This window comes from Akebia trifoliata, chromosome 13, assembly GCF_017979445.1.
Source record: "Akebia trifoliata isolate Shusen 1 chromosome 13, ASM1797944v1, whole genome shotgun sequence".
Lineage (NCBI taxonomy): Eukaryota > Viridiplantae > Streptophyta > Magnoliopsida > Ranunculales > Lardizabalaceae > Akebia > Akebia trifoliata.
Genome location: NC_141387.1, coordinates 5,549,510 through 5,570,184, shown reverse-complemented (window position 1 = coordinate 5,570,184; position 20,675 = coordinate 5,549,510). Strand labels below are relative to the sequence as shown.

The window sequence follows — 20,675 nt, the reverse complement described above, 5'->3', positions numbered from 1 at the left end:
GTGTGTACGAGCAACCACACTCATGACTCAGCCAAGTGGTTCCCAAGCGACTTTGCTGATAGGTATTTTAATTTAAAGTGACGATCTCCTCGAAAAATTTAAAAAACAAACATCCTTGACTTTAAAGTGACAATCTTACTAATAAAAAATAACGATCTCGTTTATAAAAATGTGACATCTCGTTAATAAATTTAAAGACAAATATCCTTATTTTTTTACTGACAAGATCATTAGTGATTATTAGCGACATTGTCACGTTAAATTAGAATGCCTATTAGGGAACTAGCTCAAAAACATGTGTTTGGGAATTAAAATGAACAGTGCATCGGATTAAAAAAAAATTAATATTCATATTAGCACACAAAATTACAATTTGCCCTTCACTTATTTTTCTCAATTTTTAATTGGTGTGTAATAAATAAAAGTTGGGGTGTCAATATCATCTCTCTAATTTTATAGTGAGTCTTGTCTGGATTAGAAAACTTCCAATATTAAAATTAAGAAATAAAAAACTAAAAATGATCAAGATCGCAGATCCCGATAAAAATATTCATAATCTCCCTAAAATATCCAACTTTATTACGAATTTCCATTCTCCTTTCCGCGAGTAGCGATTGATTTTGTGTACAAAACGACAAAAAAAGGAAGAAGAAAGTACACCAGCAACATTCCCCAAATCACTGTTTTAATCTCACCTGAAAATATAATTCCGATCAAATCCTTCATCCTGACATCTGACCCACATTTCCCTTCAGGCGATTCCTGAGATTTTCCAGCTAAACTAAACCCTAAAAAACACTACAGAAAGATAAAACACTCCAACGAAACAAGAGGGTTTTCGAGGGATTCGTTCGCCGACACCTTTTTCATCTTACTGTCTTCTATTTTCCGGCCACTCTCAGGTGCCACCACCGGTATCCTTCCAGGTGAACGACCGCCCCTCCTCGACGGACTACGGCCCAACCCCGGTCTAGCTGAACCGAGTTCCGTACGTGTCACGGGAGACCTCGACCTTCTTCGTTCCACTTGATTTTGCCTGATTCCATTGCTCCCTGAAATCCGTCTAATCGCCATCTGACCCACTTCCGTGCCGTAAACTGACTTCATGGCATTGTTATTTCCTCTACCTGGAGAGGGTTCTGACTTTCTCGCCGGAGATTTACGTACTCTCTCAGTTCTAGAAGCGAATTCACCTGGAATCGATCTTTTTCTGTGGATTTTAGCCGGAGATCTTTCGACCCTTTGTTGTACTTCTCCATCTTCACGACTCCTTACTTCATCTTCTTTCCTCTCTGTAATTGTAGTAGTGGAAACGCTCTCACTTAAACTACAAATCTCAGAAACTTCAGAGATCTCTTCAGCTACATTAAAGGAGGAAACAGAAACTTCCTTCTTCTCCTCCTCTTCTATCAAAGGAGGAAGAAGAGACTGTATAGTGGTGGGTTTCTTCTTCTCTTCTTCTTCCTTCAGCTTCGGCTCAGACTTGGGCTTGGGCTTGCGAGTCTCTGAGAGGACTTCCTTTACAGTCTCCTCTTCAAGTACTGGGAGAAGAGGTTTGAAGCGGGAGGTGTCAGATTCCGGTACCGGAAGATGACGTGGAGGAGATTTTGAGTGTTGCGGGTAGTCAGTTTTGCTGACACAGCAACCCATTAATGTGTAAATTTTAGAGATTCGAGAGAGATTTGAACTCAAGAGGGAACATTGGTGCAATGGGTTTGGTTTTGGAGAAAGTTTTACAGAGAAATTGGTGGGAAAAGAGAGGAAGAAAGGAGACAAAAGTGATAATTTATTGATGACGATGAGATAAGACAGTTACGAGAAATCATTTTGGGGAAAAATCTGATGGAGTTAGGGCTCTTCAAATATTTGAAGCACTCTCTCACTTAATCGAGACACGTGGAAATTAATCCTGATAAATCATGATTGGGTGAGAGTAATCATGATCTGAAAGTTCACTGTACACGTGTTGTTCGTTGAAATGGTTCTATTCGATGTTTGAAGCAGTATACTTGGAGCAGCTTTTGATTTGGTTTTTATTCTTTTTAGGACAAAAGGACAGCTCTTAATGGAGGGAAAAAGTAATTTGAAGAGAACTTTATCGCACACCTAAAAAATCACTCGACCTTTCAAAGATTTGTCATCATATATTTATATTTATATTATATTTATAATTATATATTTATTTTATATAATTATTTTTTTAACATAATAATAATACCAACTTATTATTAAAATTATGTTGACATATCTCCATCACTGAAATCATGTTTGTCAACATGTCATTGACGTTTCTCACTACTTAAGTGTGTTTTTTATAGATGTTTTATCAATGATTATTCAAATAATTAAAATTTTAAATAAATTTAAATTAATTTTAAATTTTCAATGAAATTGACATTAATTACTTTACATTCAAAATGTGGATAAAAATAATAGATTGTATGAAAAAAAAAAAAATACGAAAATCATATTCAATTCCTTTAATGATTGAAAAAAATTAAAAATATTTTCACATTAGTCTTTTACCTAATAACTCATTAATACATCTTTATACAATAATAAAATATACAGTAAAGAATGAGGAAAAAGAAAAAGATATTCTGAATCTTCGTCACACGAATAAAATATAAGAAAATAAAAAAAATAATGTAGAAAAAATGACGTCAAAATCATCACATGTCACAGGGACAAAAATGGAGAAAACACAATGAAGAAAAAGAAAAAGAAAAAAATGAAAGATGAAAAGTAATAAAACTTGTAAAAGAAATTTTTGTCTTCTCTTTTAAATGAAATCAAATAAAAAAATTTGATATTTATTTTTTAAATTAATTTAATCTTTTTTGTAAAATATATTATTAATTTGATAATACTTACAAATTAATAATGGTTGGATAATAAAATAAAAATACCGGTAATTTTTTTAAATTTTTCCTAAAATTATTACTTGCCTCATTTTTCGTACATGTTGTAATTGGATTTTTCAATCAAATACATTCGATATTATACATTTGGCAGTAGTCCTTGTGAAACGTGCCCCTAGATCATGCCTTTGCTGCTCAAGTTAAGATTTGCACGACAACAACAACATCAACAACAGCAGAAGAAGAAAGCAAGTACGAAAGAAAAACCAAAAATATTAAATGTCATAATAATAATTGATACAATCTGACAATATTGGCCTGACCCTATCTTCAATCTTCAATGTATTTTCCAATCAGGTAAAACGTTTTAGCTTCTGCATTTGTTTGGAGTTTTTTCTCCAATAATAATACTCACAATGAACCCAAGATCCAAATTGTCAAGTGTGCTTGATCCACCATTTTACTTGTATGAAAATTAACATCATTGACTTAGTTTAAGCTGTGTTTGATTTGAATTTTCTTTCCATTAATATAAATCAAAGCTAATTTTTAGATACAAGTCGATAGAGAGATGGACCCAATCTGAAAGATGACATATGGCTAATGCTTTTCGGACTCGAGTATTTTCATTCGGTCTAATGTGACAATGCATAGAACCCTTGATTTTTTACTTGTGTATCCTGAAGAATCCTGATGAAAACGATCGGCGGTTCTATGCCCTTGCCACGTCAGACCAAGTGTAAAAACTCGAGTCTGAAAATCACGACTCAATATTCTATGATCACATGGTCAAAACAGCATTGTCCTTTTATATAGGGGCGATGGTTGTCACAGCATACATGCGATATCTGATCAGATGGAAATGCCCAAAGCGATGGCAAATTATCATCATTGCCGAAAAGATTACAGTTTGAACGATTCAACGTTCATTGAGTAATTCTTAGCACGAAGATCATTGTCATCAAAATCACAACATTCTAACATTACTGACTATATTAAAGAACTTTCATGAATTAAGACTGTAAATTACTAGACCAAGGTCCTAATTCGGACCACCTAGTCTACAACATTGGCCCAGATGACAGCTCAGCCATCTACGATCCATAATTTAAATTAGATTTTAAAAAATGCTAAAAGAGTTCATAAATGGATGGCCACTGAACTCCCAAACATATAATAAGTTGACCAACAATGAAAAAATGCTATTTTTTTTTTTTTAAGTTCATTCAAATTTTATACTCTACATCCATGTGCCATTCGATCATGTTTTATACATGTACATTGATTTTAACACGCAAAAAAGAATGCACATAAATAATGGTTATAGATTTTGAATTATTTATTATTATTCTAACATATTAATGTTCAATACATATAGCAACAGAATTTATTTTTTTCCGTAACTAAAAAAAAAAAAAATTGCACAGAAAAGAAAGAAAATCTAGATATGATTGATATAAAGTAAGCATTTCTCAATAAAGATGGAAAAGAATGCAAGGTAAGAATTACATTGACTTGGATATACAACGAGAACAAAGAGTGAGTAAACAATAAGTAGAGATCACCATAGATTTATGGTATTAAAAAAGAACCTCTTCCCTCAGGAGACTGAAATAGGAGAAGAAGACATGCCTCGATCCGCCTCAATCATAGATTTGATGTAGAACTCACCGGCCTTGTATGAGGACCTCACCATGGGACCAGATGCTATGTATCGAAATCCCTGCACAGCACCCAAAAAGTATAAAGTAAACGAAGATTGACACAAACATTTTGTGAGGTTTATTTAAAAAAGTAAAACTAAACTGAGCAGTTGATGAAAATATATTAAGGACCAAAAGGAAGTGAAACATGTTAACTCAGTTGTAAATCATGCTTCTGGTTTATTTATTTATAACATTTCTTCCCTCTTACCGATGATAGTGTTGGAATAGATGTAGCTTATGTTTACATATGCTTGTTAAGTTAAACTAGGAAGGGCAGTCATGCCAATATGCAAATTATTGGATAACTTGTGTTCTATTGAATTACCACTTTTTTTATCGGTTCTATTGAATTACCACTCTGTGTGAGACAGTCCAAGAAAGTTACTATTGGATGGTAATAATTGCGATATAAAACTGATATTCAATTCACGGTATTAGACAAGGAGAGGCCCACCAATTAGTGAATCCAAATATCGTTTTACATACTCATAATATAAAGGCAATAATCCCACAGAATAATAAGTCCAATAAGATGGTAGGATCCATTGTGTGCCCATGTAAATGATTAGTCCATCTATGTTCAAGAAACAGAATTATATTGAGATGGTGCAAGTACAATTGAACCACATAAATGGTGTATACTTAGTAGAAGGAAAAAAACAAGTCTAATAACCAAGGCCGATGTGTTAACAGGCAGTTACCTAAGAAACCATTTTTATAGGAAACGAAGAAAGTCACGGATCCATCAAACATGAATTTTCTACGCATACATCAGATGATGGCCAAAATATCGAAATGTATTGGTTGAGACCGATACGAAACATTAAACCCGAAACATTGAATGTTCGGAATGTATTGGAATGTTTCGGACAAGACAGTATCGATTTTTCTCTTCATTGAAACATTGCCTTCAGACAAGATTTTAAATGTTGCTTCAGATTCATTATACTTCAAGCAATAAATTAACTTGGCCACTTCCAATGGTTTAGGGATAGAGGAACGAAACAATGGGTTTGGGCAACGGCTTAAACACATACCTGAAGAGGGGGAGGGGGGAGGGGAAGGTGCCAAATCACTAACAGAGGTGTCAAAACATTCTGAGAGCCTCTCTTAAGTAACAATAGAATCAGAGAAAAACTGGTTATAAAGAGATGCCAGATGTTAAGATAAGGCTAGATTGAGGAATTAAGTTGTAGGATGTATATTTAAGCTTGGTCAATAATGGAAAATTGAGACATAAAAAATGACATGTCATGAAAAAAACTGACAATGGGTTGATACAGATACTTTGTAAATATTCTAGACACAGCACTAATGATTTCAGCTTACTTGGAATAACCAACATAAATGAATACAATGGTTGCGGAAAATTTCATGCTTTGATAAGCCAAAAATCTACATAATGGTGAAAATTTGCACCTACTGCCCAAAAGTACCGTATAATTGTCCAATAAGTATCCATAAAAGATAATAATTTAATCTATGGTGACAAGTGAGAAAACTAAAGTTGAATAACAACAAGAGAGTGACTATCGATTGAGAAAATTAAATCTGAATAACAACAAGAGAGTGACTATCGATTGAGCAATAACTGCAAAGTATATCATAAATCAGAAGTTATTCAAGTGTTTTTCTAGCTTTAAGATTGTTACAGTTGGTCTGACCACTCAATCACATATTCTACTGACTAACCATCTATATGAATATCTAAGGATTAAAAGAATAATAATATTTAAAAAAAAAAAGAGCTACTAATACAGGGGTAGAAGAAGTGGTGGTTATTAATTTAAATCAATGAAACAACAAGAAAAAAGACAGCCAAAAAAAAGGATCAAACACGGGCAAATAAAACTATTTGCCAAGATCAGTATATATTAAACCGAAAGGGTTGAAGTATACCATGTCCATGCCAATAGTTTGATACTTCTCAAAAGCTTCAGGAGTTATATATTCAGACACCGGCATATGGCGCTTTGATGGTCTCATATACTGACCAAATGTCATGACATCAACCCCCGCATCCTTCACCTTCTCCATTGTTCTCACCACTTGATCAGGTGTTTCCCCGCATCCCAACATTATAGATGTCTTTGTAAGTGTACCCTCAGGAGCATAATCTTTGGCCATCTTTAGAACTTCTATAGATTGCTTGAAATTAGCACGATGATCCCGTACCACACTCTGAAGCTCTTCAACTGTCTCAATATTATGAGCAAAAACATCTAAACCAGACTTCGAGACAATTTCTACACAGACAGAGTCTCCTCGGAAATCAGGTACTACACAATGACCATAAATGCAAACAAGGTTAGAAGGAGAACTTGAAGGAAACTTTATGATCCTAAAACATTTAAAATAAAAATTATAACTTGATGAAATAATCCATATTAAAAACAGAATCACAATGTATATATAGGACCGCGAAGAGCCCGAAAATTGCCAGATTACTTCAATAGGTTTTACCAACTAAGCCTCCAATATAGGAAAAACAGAAACTATGATAAAGAATTCATACCAAGAGCTTCTATTAGTATATTTGGTTTCAATATCTTCAACTTCTGCACTGTCTCTGCAAAATGACCACTTCCTTGATCAGGTAAATCATCTCGATCAACACTTGTAATCACCACATAATCCAGACCCCACGACGAAATTGCCTCAGCTACATTAGAGGGTTCATTTGGATCGGGTGGAGGAGGAGTGCGTGAAGTCTTCACATTGCAGAATCTGAAAGACAACATTTGCAGAATATCATAATTAAGAACTTTCAAATATGCCCATAAATATATATGATTTCCATCATTACGACATAAAATAAAACTCCTATTAGCAGATCAAGCTTAACTATTCTGCTTAAAATTTAAAAAACAAAAAACAAAAAATCACTAGAAAGTTTCCAAAGATGGCAGCTTGGACTTTGGATGGATCCCAAAATATAAGAAATTCATGTTTGAATCAAACCAAACTCCCTTTTGTGATTCTAATTTACTAAAATTAACAAATTACAGAAATTAAAGCCTCCCAATTACTAATTTACAGATAGTGTTATTTAAATTCAATAGTATGTGATTTAAGAATATCAAATATGCCCATAAATATATATATATATATATATATATATATATATATATATACGTTACATCGTTATGACGTAAAATATAACTCCTATTAGCAGATCAAGCTTAACCCATCTGCTTAAATAACAAAAAAATCACTAAAAAGTTGCTAAATACGGCAGCTTTGGATTTGGGTGGATCCCAAAACATAACTAATTCCATGTTTGAATCAAACGCAACTTCCTTTATGGTTCTAATTTAATAACATTAACAAATCACTAATTTACAGATAGTATAATTTAAATTCATAAAACTCTAGAAATTATATAAAATCAAACAAAACAAAAAAAACCCAAATTTACTCAAATTTAAAGCTTTTAAACATGATAATCAACCACAGACCTGCAACCTCGAGTACAAGTGTCTCCAAGAATCATGATCGTGGCAGTGGCCGTTCCAGTCTCTCCACCAGACCAACATTCCCCCAAATTAGGGCACCGAGCCTCTTCACAAACCGTGTGAAGGTTCAAATCTCTGAGCTTTTTCTTGATCTTTGCGTACTTAGATCCTCCAGGGACCGACTCCTTCATCCATTTGGGTTTGGGGAGGGGTTTCTTCTTCGTTCCAACCTCCACAGAGTACTCATCGTCGTCTCGAAGACGTGTGAAGTCTGAGAGAGAAGGAGATTCGAGTGCAAGACGTTCTCTGAGACCTGTTAGGGTTCGTGGAGATTCGGATTTGGTGGATTGGAGAGATGAAGAACAAAGGGTTCGCAGAGAAAATTGGGGTTGGTGGAATTGAGAGGATTTGAAGGATCGAATCAGAGATAGAAGTCGAGAATTCATCTCTCTCTCTCAATTTGGTTCAAGAACCACCCATCTATAGCCATAGGATAGGAGATGAGGGGTCAAAATAAAACGTCTAACCTTTTGGATCAGACCTAACTCTTTTGGGCCGACAGCAAGGTGAGTCTATGGATCTCAGCCCAAGATGATACAGGGCGAGGTTTAATAAAGCCCATTTAATGGTCACACTTTGGGCTTGGACTGAAGCCCTTTCCTCTGAACAGAAAATCACTGTTTGAGAGGGAGAGAGAGAGGTTGTTGCTTAGCCAGTGGTCGACACCGAGGGGCTAGAGCGAAGAAAATTGGCATACAACGTCAAGATTGGATGCACAAATACGTTGAGAGAGTGACGACATTCAATAATTTTGGATTCAATAACTATTCGGCGGGCTTTCAATTTGGTTAATTTAAATAATTTTGGAAAAGTTTCGTCAAAAAATGGGGAAATGGTCGGAAAACGTTCCAATGATGTTTATGATTTGAATGTTGAAAAAATAAAATTTGAGGGTGAAGGGTAAAATGTGATCAATCGATAAGTTATCAATTAATTCGTCGAATTATTCAGCTAGTCCCTTATTCGAAGAATTTCCCTATTTTTTTAAATAAATTAGAGAATTTTATGACTATCGCCACATCCAATAAGAAATCAATTAGACTTCATTGATAAAATATCAATATTTTCATATTGATCTTAATCCAATCCGATTCAATTTGATAAAAGTATATAATATACACCATATGTCTAAATAAAATATACAATATAAATATAAATCATTCATACATTACAAACACATTATCTGATCGGAAGATAGTTGATCCAAAACTAATCCAATAAGTTATCGGAACCCATAGTTCTTATAGGAACCCAAATCCTTGATTCAAACCCATAGTTCTTATATTGAGTGATGCATAAATTTATACCACATCATCAATCCTCTATTTTGATTAACATTTCTTAAGTAGGGTAGTGAAAATATCCATAAATTTCCCAATAACATCTCCATTTATATTTGTAATCTCATATCACTATGTGAAAACTGAAAATTTTGACAAGAAAATTCGACAGGTCAAAGGCACAAATTTTAGAAACTGAATTTCGACGTCTCATAGCCGTTGAAATATTTGATATTCTCCAATTTGTCGGCTTAGAGTCATCAAAATTCTCCCATCTTTCATTAATTTGACGGTTTTGGTCCATCGACGAAAAAAAAATTCGACAACCTTGGACCATCAAATATAAGTTTTTTTTCACATTTTGTATGACACATGTGTTGACTAGGTGTGTCAATGCATTTTCATCATTAAATGTTTGTGTTTTAATGCATTTTATACTTTCATTTAAGAAAGATATATTTGGTGAAAAGCTATAGATGACAGTTGTTCGTATATAATGCAATTTATGAGACACAATTAGCATTTTGCACACACACATTGTCTCAGACACTTATGCGAAGGTGTGTCCATGTCATGATTAAGAAGTGATCAAAAGGTGGGCTTGTGCACGAAACCTAAGCTAAAATTGTAGATAAACATTTAGGCATAGAGTAGAGACTTGAGTATTTAACAGGATAATCATTAGTCACATTTAAAGGATGTGTGCAACTCTTGACTATTTACGCATTATATTTATGAGCATGGTTTTAAAATTTGTTTTGGCATTTCATGTCGGACGAGATATCCGATTTATTTGAGTCATCATCTTGGACGAGATTTTTAAAAATGCCTTAGAATTAGAACAAACCATGTCTTTGAGACAACTTATCAACTCGTCTCTTGGTGTATGATACCGAGACAAATCGGACAAGATTTAAACCCATGTTTATAAGTGTCTAACACTAAACATATCTGTCCATTTATTTTTATATTTTTAAGATCATCTATAATAGTCAGAGCTGCAATCTGGGTCGGTTGGGTGGACAGGCCATTTCAAATTTTTGAAAGAACCCTCCTCATTACAAGACACATTTTGAATTTATTTTACACCCCTACATTTCTTTCAAAATATGGAATAGCTCCTTGGAAATGCCAGATGTAATTCAAGGGAGAGGATTCCTAAAAAATTTGAACTTCAAAGTTTTTTCCGATGGAAGGTAGTGCCAGGGTAACTCGCTCAACCCGAGCTTGAACTTGTAAAGTAAGGTTAAACTTGGGTTAAACAGAGTTAGATAGTATTGGACGAGTTGGACGAGTTGATGAATTAGCCTAATTTTATTTAATTAGCTAAGAAATTTTATATCTTAAACAAGAAATACAATTAATAAAAATAAAAATTTATATCTTAATAAAAAAATATATAATTAATATGTATATTGATGACGGAGGTTCCAGACAGGCAAAGAAGGAAAAATCCATGTGGGTGGCCAACGAGGGGGTTTGGATAGACTCACCCATTAATCAAGTTGAGCCCAAGTTGAACTCGGCCCACCCACCTAGTTGTAGTCCTATAATAGTGCTAAGTTTTGTAGATTATTCTATTTGCAATCAAATTTCATTGTAAATTGGAGTGTGGGGGACAAATATAATCTCAGAAAAAAAAAGATGCTCATTGTTCTTTAATAATATTTTTAACATCTCACATCAGTTTTTTCCGATTTTGGCCAGACCCACTAACAAAAAGGGAGTGAGCCAAACAAGTATATATCAATTTGAAATCCAGATCCACCGCCAAACATGATAAAATGGATGGTATTCTTCTCCATTTCAAATCAAACTTTTACCTTTTGAAAGAAACAGGATTAGCAGATATATTTACTTTAAGTCTGATAAATTTGGAAGGAAAAAACGGTCTATATTCAGCTGACATGGCAAGGCCACATAACCATAGATATTTTTCTTTGAGATACACAAGGAAAAGATCAACGGCTATGTACCTTTTTTCACATTAGTCGAGTATAGACCAAGTAAAAAAATTTTGGGTTAGAAATCATTAGTAAAAAAAAAAAAATTGTAAAATTGTAAAATTAGACAAATGATTCTCTCAAAAAATCCCATTAACTTCAACCGACCTAAATATCTTTTTTTTTTTTTTTTTGTCCTGTAGAACATTTTGACAGTTCAAAAAGCACCACGCCACGGAATGGGTCGAGGAATTACAGATAGAACCGACAACAATTCCCATGGCGCCCCCTCCACTATAAGGGTCAGAAATCCTTTTCATGATTTTCGATAACTAAGAAAGAAACAATAGGAGAAACCAAGAAAGTAACGTAGGATGATCTTAGATGGCTAAGGTGCTAGTTTTGAGTCAAGAAAGTTGTCTCACAATGCCTTCTACAGCTTGGCCTGCAATTCCAGGTCCAATAGAAGCAAGCCCTCCGGCTTGTGCCTCACCAAAGGCACTAGTAGGTTGGTGGATCATTACCCTGATGATATAACATAATGAATGGTTCTCCTATCTTGCACGATTGGGACAAAGAAAGAGATGAAAAACAACAAGAAGAAGCACACGAAAAAAGAAGATGAAATTCAACAATCGTACAGGCATCTTTTGTGCACCAGGGATCTTTATTTGTTTATAAACTCCCCCAATGAGTGGGTAAAACCTAGAATAGGCATTTTTGATACTATGCAATTGCCCAAACATCAAGTGCATCCGTCCGTATCTAACCCAAGAACTCGTTGTTGAAGTTCCGACAACTTGTTCACTTTATTCGATTAGGTGATATGTTTCACCAATCCTCAGAAAGAATGACCTCAAGATTGTATCTCACATACCACTTTCCTACACGCTTCCGTGTTAGGAAAATGCAATATGAGACACAATCTTGAGGTTACTACAATATTATTCGTTAGTTTTTTTTTTTTTTTTTTCCAATAACCCTAATCAGGGGAGGAGCTAGTAAGGAGTCATTGAGGGCAATTGCCCCCACTCAAATTTTTTGGGCCTTTTAGATGACCTTGAATTTATGCTTAAATTTGAGATATCTTTACATTTTTAACTACTGACATGTCCCATTTGACCATGTTGCCTCCACTCCCTCGTGTTCCTCCAAATTTTGCCCTCTCCCTCTTCAATTAACTATAAGTTTACCCCCATTAAATGAAAATCCTGGCTCCTCCCTAACCCCAATCATTACTAATTAGCAACCAATCAAGATCAACCATCAACGATAGTCCCGATGACTCTATCACACCACATTTCAGTATAAATGTTGAACACCCAAATATTATTTTGTTATCACATAGCAAAAGTGCCAACTATACAACTAAAATTAATCATTTTTCCTCTCTCATCTTAAAGAAATAAAAAAAACAAAAATATATGGATTATGGTGTTCTTTAGTTAAAGGTAATTTTGAATTTTTCTCACATTAGCATATATTGCTGCATCTCCAGTCCAATCTGACCTCACCACCTGGGCCCACAAAATGCTGACATGGTTTCCGAAACGATACGATATGACTACTCACCATGAAAGCCGTTACACGCTCAGAGACACGAATATCCTCCATCCTTAGCTCCTGCAACCTCTGTACATACTCTGGCACGTGCACCAAATCCCACACGATCCCAACCCCACCATTCTTTAAAACCCTAACCACCTCTCCTAAACCCTTCATCCTCTCCGCTGCAGCCGCAGCCGTTCGATGCCCAAATTCCTTCCCAACAGTATGAAAAAACATACCCGAAACAACAACATCAAAGTAATTATCTGCGAAAGGCAGACAACGAACATCTCCCTCTCTACACGTCACGTACTCTTGAACTCCTTCAATCCCAGCCGTCCGTAGCGTCTCTACTGTAGCTTTCTTCTTTCGATCTAAACCAACCACGTGTCCTGAACTTCCTTCCTTTTTTAATTGCAGAGCAACTGCATTGAGGAGGATACCACGACCGCATCCGACGTCCAGTGCGGTCTTGACCGTTGACCAATCGTTGACCACGTTTATCATACGTTGAGCCATGTCCCAGTGGAGAGAAATTGAGGAGTAGAAAATGTTGCCGGCGGCGAAGAAGAGACAGATGGAAGAGATAGCGGTGAAGGATCCGGTGAATCCGACGATGAAGTGAGGAGCTTTGGAGGAGAGAGAAGGGAAGAGAGAATTGAAGGTAGAGCAGATTGGATTGAAGTAGAGAAGAAAGAAGAGAGAGAGAAAAGAGAAGAAGAGAGCTTGAATTAAGAGAAAAATTAGGGTTTGCCATTCGTCCATTCCGTAGATCGCGTAGATCTGAGTCCAATCTCTCCCTGTTTTCCCCATTTTTAAACTAAAAATCGAATCTTGATGAGCTTTGAGATTTGATTTGTAGTTGTTTAGCTCAAAATCTGCAATTTTTACATAATTAATTAAAGCATTAAAAAGGTTAGATTATTTAAGAAAGCTGAAATAAGAGTTTATATTTTGTAGTTTAGCAGTCTTACTTACAGTAATGAATTCAGATGGCGAAGAAGCTTGGGAATCTGCAGAGATCAAGAGTTTTGGAGCATTTAATTGCAACTTCACGCGAATGATCTTTGAATCCAAAGAGCTATAATTGGGTTTTTGCTGTAAATCGCCATTAAAGAATTTAGGAAAGATTGGGAAGGTGAACGAGAGAGAGTTCCATATTCTTATCTGGTTATATATAAGAGTTCGTCTGTAAATTCTTACCTGATGACCTGTTCAACAAGTAGACATCGTGAAATTCACGGAAATTTAGTAAAACGAAATTGGAAAAGACATAATTATCCCTCGAATTAAAATATGCTTTAATATTTACAAACTATTTCCCGCTTTTGTAGGGTCATTTATGAGTGAAAGAGGGTATCCTGTACTCCTATGTGTTGGATAGATATCTAACTCCTCATTACCTTTACTTCCTGCTTAGCAGTCTTTTTGGACCCACTAATCTATCCATGTTTGGAGTAACATTTGGTTGACAAACTCCCCACACTACTACCGAGTTGACTCGTCTGAGTCATTTCTTCTTAAAGATTCATTGATTTTTATAATTGACATATTCCATCTCCACATAGGTACCGAGTTAACTCGTTTGAATCATCCCATCTCAAAAGAGATGAGAAATAAAATATGTACATTTTCATGATTATATTTATATATTAATACAATTATAATATTTTTTATCAAAAAATTAATTATCATCACAAAATTACAAGAAAAAATTAATTAAAATTAGATAATTTTTAAAATAATATTTTTATTTATTTGCTTTTAGAATTCAACATTTCATTAGGTCTCATCCCTTACTTATGTCGAGTTGACTCGTTTATGTCATCTCTTCTGGAATAAGATAAATCATTTTATTTAATTAAAAATAATTTATTTAAAAATATTTATATTTATATATAATTTAAATAAATTATTATTATTAAAAAATAAAAAGGATTTTGATGAAATTTTTAAATATTCAATATCAAGAGTATCCTGTACCCATTATTCATGGAATTTGATTTTCCCAAAATGCCGTACAGAATCCAGGTTTAACAGGTAAACATCCTCACAGTTGTAGTCAACGTCAGGTCTGATCCGCTCTAGTTCTGTTCCGGAAAATCAGGTAATCGGTCATCGTAGTAGAATATTTAGTTTAATTATAGATATTTTCGGAAAAGCCACTAAGATTCTATTATTTTTTCTCTGACGAAAATGACCATAGATTCTGTTAATAATTACGAAATGAGAATTTAAAAGACTGGATTACCCCTATCTTTTCTGCCACGTGTTTCTAAAATCGACGTTGTGTTCCAACAATTATTTAGAAGCTCAGGGTTCTTTTAGGAATTTAAGATAAAAGAAACGCCCGTAATTAACGGTCTCGAGAAGAGGGATTGTGGGTCCCACTGAACAAAGAACCAGGAAATTGGCGTAAACGACTACGAGGGACGAAGAATCAGCGATGACGTGGCCACTTAGAGGAATTTTGATCCACTGTCCTGCCGACGGAAATAATAATTTATAATAAAAAAAGGGTTTTGTTAAAGTGCGATAAATACACTTTGGAAATTGGACTACGAAGGTATTTTTGTAAAAAAAAACTTTTAAGGGTATTTTTATACAAAATCAAATTTTCAAAATGTATTTATTGCACTTCAAGGTGTGCCCTTACAAGATCCATAAAAAATTTGTGATAGTCTCAAGCCCGACTCTAACATACACCCCTGTAACAATAACAGAATCGTAGATCATTTGGCTTGGGATACGCAAGAAAAAGATTTATTATTCTACATATCCCGAGGCAAAATGATCATGATTTTGTGACGGGCAAATGTCAGTGGGGGGGGGGGGGGTGTGACATGTGGTACTTAAGGATTCAATTAAACCTTGGAGATTTGAACTAGTTTAACCGATTTCAAGTGATCTTAGGTACTCAAATGTAATCTGAAGCGAGAGTTTGGGCTCAGGTATAACAACAATGCATTTTGAAGCATCTGATCAACTCGGATCCCTAAAAAGTTGGGATCAAACGAAGTTATAATTGGTTAGGCTCTTGATAAGGGAAAAAAATTTGTTGAACAAAGATATGATCTTGATTGGATTCATTCTGAACAAGATCCACCTATTGGATAAGGATCAAATTGGTAAATAACATTTAAAGGGATCGTAGGGTTTCACTTCTATAAATATATGGTAAGAGACACCAAAAAGTATGATTTTTGACCCTCTCAAATTATTATTCCACTACTTTCATTTGACTAATTTGAATTGGGTGTCAGAAAAATTGTGTTACAAGCACATATATGAGCACATGAGACAGAGATCACGATATATTATCCTAGACCCCAAAGTAGTGCAAGTTTTTGCATCTTCAGGTCTATTGAATACATATGAGCACATAATGCAGAGATTACGATATGTTGTCCTAAATTTCAAGATAGTGCAAGTTTTTGTATCTACACGTCTGTTGATAGAATTTTGTTGTTTCTCTATTATACAATCTAGTTTTGCATCTTAACTTTCAGCTATAATGATCAATTTGATCTTGAAATGTAGCTCATATTGACCCAATGCCTAGAAACTTGAGTTGATGGTAGGGCATGAGAACAAATACTTGAGGGTTAAATTAACTCTCCATTAAGAACAAAACAATTAATGATGAAATCAAATCAAATTATCATATTGTCGTGGAGTGGAGTGGAGTGGAGTATTGTTTAAAATAAAAAGAAACCTCTCCCATCAATTGATAAGAGTCTGTAATTTGGAATGATTGAAGGTGTCACTTGGTGGATCTCAAATCAAATCTACTATGGTACACACAAAATTTTCAACTTTATTAGTGAATCATTGTGTTATCAGATTTAATCATTTTTCATAATTGATTTGATTTTTCTTTAATTTTATAAAACTTATATGCCATTAATCAGTTTTCGAGGGTCAATCAGACTCTGGAGGATGACCCCAAGGAATTTATTGCTTTGTGGGATTTTGAATAATTGACCTACTCTTCCTAAGGAGCTTATGAAGGCTTGGCTTGCCACTGGGCAACCCCTTGGAGTTTACATAGAACTTAATTAATAACCCCTTATCTAAATATTTTGTATTCTTATAAATGGGACTCATGATACTCATGTAATGGGATGATGACATTGGTTTTGTTTTTTTGTGTGAACAACGATAATTTTATTTTAAACAATAAACAATTTCATTGAGATGGCAAAAATTGGCATAAAAAATAGCTATAGTACCTCTTTTAATCTCATTGTTTGTCATAAAAGTATGCTCGAAAATATAAGCTGAACATTTGATTTAAAGAATCTTGTATTTTTCCTATTAAAAATAAAAATTGTATGTCCTATTATATCTAGATAATTCAATATGTAGGGATTTTTTTAGGAGGAAAAAATCTAGTGGCAAGAAGTATCATGGTGCTATGATTGCCAAGAAAAAAAAATGATTTTGTAACGCCCCCCTCTAACACACACCCCTTGATGCATCAGAATCATAGATTCTTTTTCTCGAGATACACAATTGCACATATTTATGGGGATGTAAAGTAGTATATCGCAAGGGAAAATTTTATGGTTCTAGCTCATACCCAGTCAGGGGGCATCTGAAAATCACGACTCAAAAAAAAATTCTTTCGAAAATCAATTTTTTGAAAAAAAAAATTCATGCAAAAATGATTTTTTTAATAAAATATTTGTAGGCATCTGATCAAATCTAAGAAAACGTCAGAAAAGAGATTTGGTTGTAATTTGATAGGGTAATATATCCCATTAAGCCAACTAATCCATCATAGATACTTTTAGATCAGATCATAACATTGACTTATAGTAATTAATTGTTTGTAACCTATAGAAAGCTTCAAAGTAACAATATCTAAATACTAATAAATAGTTTTAAAGCCAAACATTTTACCTATATTTATTAGGTTTTTTTTATTTGTTTCTTTGACAATTATATATAGAGTTTAATAGAATAACTTTCTGGTCAAACCCAAGAAATGTAGATATATGTTTGTTGTAAATCCACTTCTATTAATGGATTAGGATAGAAGAAGTCAATATCAAACACAATATAAAAATCAAGCTAGAACATCTCAAAAAGTACCATATAAACTTCCTTGTCAAAAAAAAAAGTACCACAAATTTATTTATTTTTTCTTCTATTTAGGTGACTTGGCACTGCTTAGTGGGTTGGTAATTGTGCACAGGGAGATGTTTTGAACACAGTTAGGGGTACCACCACCCTATTTTAAAGCTTTTAAATTTGTTCAATAACTATTAGAGGTAAAGGAAAAAAAAAATGATAAATATAAATTTTTCAGAAAAAATTCTCAAAATGGAATATCAAAATCGACTAATTCCCAAAACAATAAATTATAAAAAAAAAAAAAAAAAAATTACCAAGTCTGCAAAATATAAAATGAATAGTGTTTTGGTAATTTTCATACTGAAAATACCCTTTTTTTAGGTTAGGATATTATTTTAAATAGTGTCAACAAAACATTGTATCAAAATTTGATTTTGTACGGTATTGACAAGGTCTTGTCGAAATTAGATCAGAATATTATTTTAAATAGTGTTGACAACTTGTTGACACTGTACTATTACATCATACAATGTATTTTCAATAAAAATAATAATTGAAATACTATTCATTTTAACTTATTTCAAAAAAGGTATATTGTCGTTCTCGGAATTAATTTCAACATTGCACCGTTTTAAATTTTTATCAATTTGGAGTCGATGTTTAGGTAAATTTGCTAATTTTATATGAGACAATTAACTGAAAGTACATTTTGCGGATCGACTCTTATTTGATAGAAAATGAACCAGTGATATTAAGGTAGATCTAAATTGACTTAGTTTTATTTTATTTTGACTATTTGTGATAGAGCAAGTAAATTTTGTTTTTTGCATTTGTGTTGACCCTTTATGCCTTTTGTCTAGGTCTTCATTTGGATTTTTTAATTACAAGTGTATAGATTTTAGAAATATTTATATGCATTTGAAACTTCTAAAGTCCATCGAAAGAGTTTCAAACCAGAGGAACTTGTCTTAAGTGAAGTCATCAAGAGCATAAAAAACCCTTAATTAGATGGCAAGTTGAAGGTGTCTTTGGATGGCAATTAAGATTGACTTTTTTTTTTTTTGAATTACGTATGGGATCAATTAAGGTTTTAAAAATGAGAAGCGTTCAGAGGCCCCGAAAAGAATCAAATATTGAGGCAAACATTTTTCAATATATGGGCTAAAAGTTTTAGAATGAGCTAATATTTTGAGAGGAGGATTTCTGGGGTAGGAAATCATCCTCACAAATAATCAGTCTATTTTAAAATTTCTAACCCCATCAAAATTAATTTAAAAATAATTAATGATTCACGATTCTTCAACTTGTAAATTAGGATTAGAAGTTTCAGAAAGGGCTGATTTTTTATGAGGTTGATCTCCTCCTTACCATAGAGATCATCTTCATAAAAAATCAGCCCATTCCGAAACTTCTAACTCACTTATTGAAAAATGTTTGGCTCTTTTTAGGGTCTCCGAATGCTCCCCTTTAGAAATATTTACAAAAATGTAAAATGCCATATTAACAACATTTTTCTGAAAACAATAGGATTCTACCGTAATTAATAGTTAATTTAATGAATGCAAACAGCCTTATTTTAACTTAAAATTATGAAATATTTATCTTATATTCTTCATCACTTGACCAATGCCCTTGTAGCAATTTTTCATTTGTGAAACACCACTCAACACCATTGTTTACTTGTTTGAGTAATGATAAACTAACTCGGTTTGAGGTCAAATTGGAATCAGACCGACATAAGTCAGTTCGACTAAATAAGAATTATAACCGAACTAAATTCTATTGGAACCAAACCAACCCAAGCCAAACTAAAGCCAATTTGGTTCAGTTCGGTTAGATTCTACAGATTGCCAATATTTTATAAATTGTTAATAATATTTTTTAATGAAAAAACAAATATATAATAAACATAAAATTTCATACAATAATCACTAATCTATCCATAAAAAGTCATTAGTTAATCTACAAAAAATACTAATTTGTGTCCTAACTCCTAAAATAATTCATAATAATAATAATTATTATTTATTTATATATATATATATATATATATATATTGCATAGGGTTCGATTCTTGGTTTGGTTTGATTCTATATAAGCTTGAACTAAGAGCCGAACCAAATCAATGATCCATATTTTTCGTAACCCGAAATTGAACCACAACTTGTTCCAAACTGAACAAACCAACCACCTCAAAACTATCGGTTTGGTTCAATTCTCGATTTGAACCAGACCAAGTTGCACCCCTAATTCTATGCACATGCCACATCAAGTGAGTGAATTTCGAGTGGTTTTTTTCAAGTCCGTTTATTATGACTAGTTGTTTTAGTGAATATCAATAAAATCTTGGTCATCTTTCATTTTATTTTATTTTTTCAATAACTAGGGTATAAAAGAAAATTAATTTGTCATTTTGAAGAAAATAGTTGCTCCAAAAAATAAAAAATATTATTTCTCCATTTTTGTAAATTTTTTGAAAACCATAGGAATGTGAGAGAGGCATCGTCACGACGATCTTGCAAAGTTTACATTAAACAGATCAAGACCCAAATATCGTGAAAAGAGAAGGTAAATCACTAATAAACTATTGAATTATAATAAACAACGTAAAAGAAAGAAAAATAACAAAGTTGATGACACATGAACATGTCCTGACTATATAAGCTTCAAAGCAGATTATAACTTTGCAAAGTGGAACAAATAAGATATAAATCAAGATTGATCCGACTCTCCGTGAGATGGG

General features: G+C 33.5%; 3 protein-coding genes across 4 annotated transcripts; all 3 read right to left on the bottom strand.

Annotated features, from left to right (window-relative positions):
- Positions 1-553: 553 nt before the first annotated feature.
- On the bottom strand, positions 554-1,834 carry LOC147387517 (uncharacterized). The gene has a single exon (XM_086420040.1). The coding sequence runs from the start codon at positions 1,648-1,650 to the stop codon at positions 799-801; it is 852 nt and encodes a 283-aa protein (XP_086276166.1). The 5' UTR covers positions 1,651-1,834; the 3' UTR covers positions 554-798.
- A 2,459-nt stretch (positions 1,835-4,293) lies between these two features.
- LOC147387516 (lipoic acid synthase 1) lies at positions 4,294-8,518 on the bottom strand. The gene is made up of 4 exons (XM_086421133.1): positions 8,026-8,518; positions 7,083-7,294; positions 6,467-6,846; positions 4,294-4,584 (listed from the first exon to the last, which is right to left on the bottom strand). Exons 1-4 carry the CDS (start codon positions 8,466-8,468, stop codon positions 4,462-4,464), a joined length of 1,158 nt encoding a protein of 385 aa, XP_086277259.1. The 5' UTR covers positions 8,469-8,518; the 3' UTR covers positions 4,294-4,461.
- Positions 8,519-12,605: 4,087 nt separating this feature from the next.
- LOC147387515 (uncharacterized) lies at positions 12,606-14,016 on the bottom strand. Of its 2 annotated transcripts, none has more exons than XM_086421952.1 (2): positions 13,832-14,016; positions 12,606-13,731 (listed from the first exon to the last, which is right to left on the bottom strand). In XM_086421952.1, exon 2 carries the CDS (start codon positions 13,664-13,666, stop codon positions 12,779-12,781), a length of 888 nt encoding a protein of 295 aa, XP_086278078.1. In that variant the 5' UTR covers positions 13,667-13,731; positions 13,832-14,016; the 3' UTR covers positions 12,606-12,778. The 2 variants fall into 2 exon arrangements, with proteins under 2 accessions (XP_086278078.1, XP_086278080.1); XM_086421954.1 differs by having other exon boundaries at positions 13,828-14,015.
- Between the last annotated feature and the right edge of the window lie 6,659 nt (positions 14,017-20,675).

Excerpts from the sequence above, each read along its gene's own strand:
- LOC147387516 (XM_086421133.1), bottom strand. The coding sequence starts at position 8,468 with ATGAATTCTCGACTTCTATCTCTGATTCGATCCTTCAAATCCTCTCAA. Across the intron at positions 7,295-8,025 it reads ACTTGTACTCGAGGTTGCAG|ATTCTGCAATGTGAAGACTT; the intron begins GTCTGTGGTTGA and ends GTTGTCTTTCAG. Across the intron at positions 6,847-7,082 it reads TATACTAATAGAAGCTCTTG|TACCTGATTTCCGAGGAGAC; the intron begins GTATGAATTCTT and ends GTCATTGTGTAG.
- LOC147387517 (XM_086420040.1), bottom strand. The coding sequence starts at position 1,650 with ATGGGTTGCTGTGTCAGCAAAACTGACTACCCGCAACACTCAAAATCT.
- LOC147387515 (XM_086421952.1), bottom strand. The coding sequence starts at position 13,666 with ATGGGGAAAACAGGGAGAGATTGGACTCAGATCTACGCGATCTACGGA.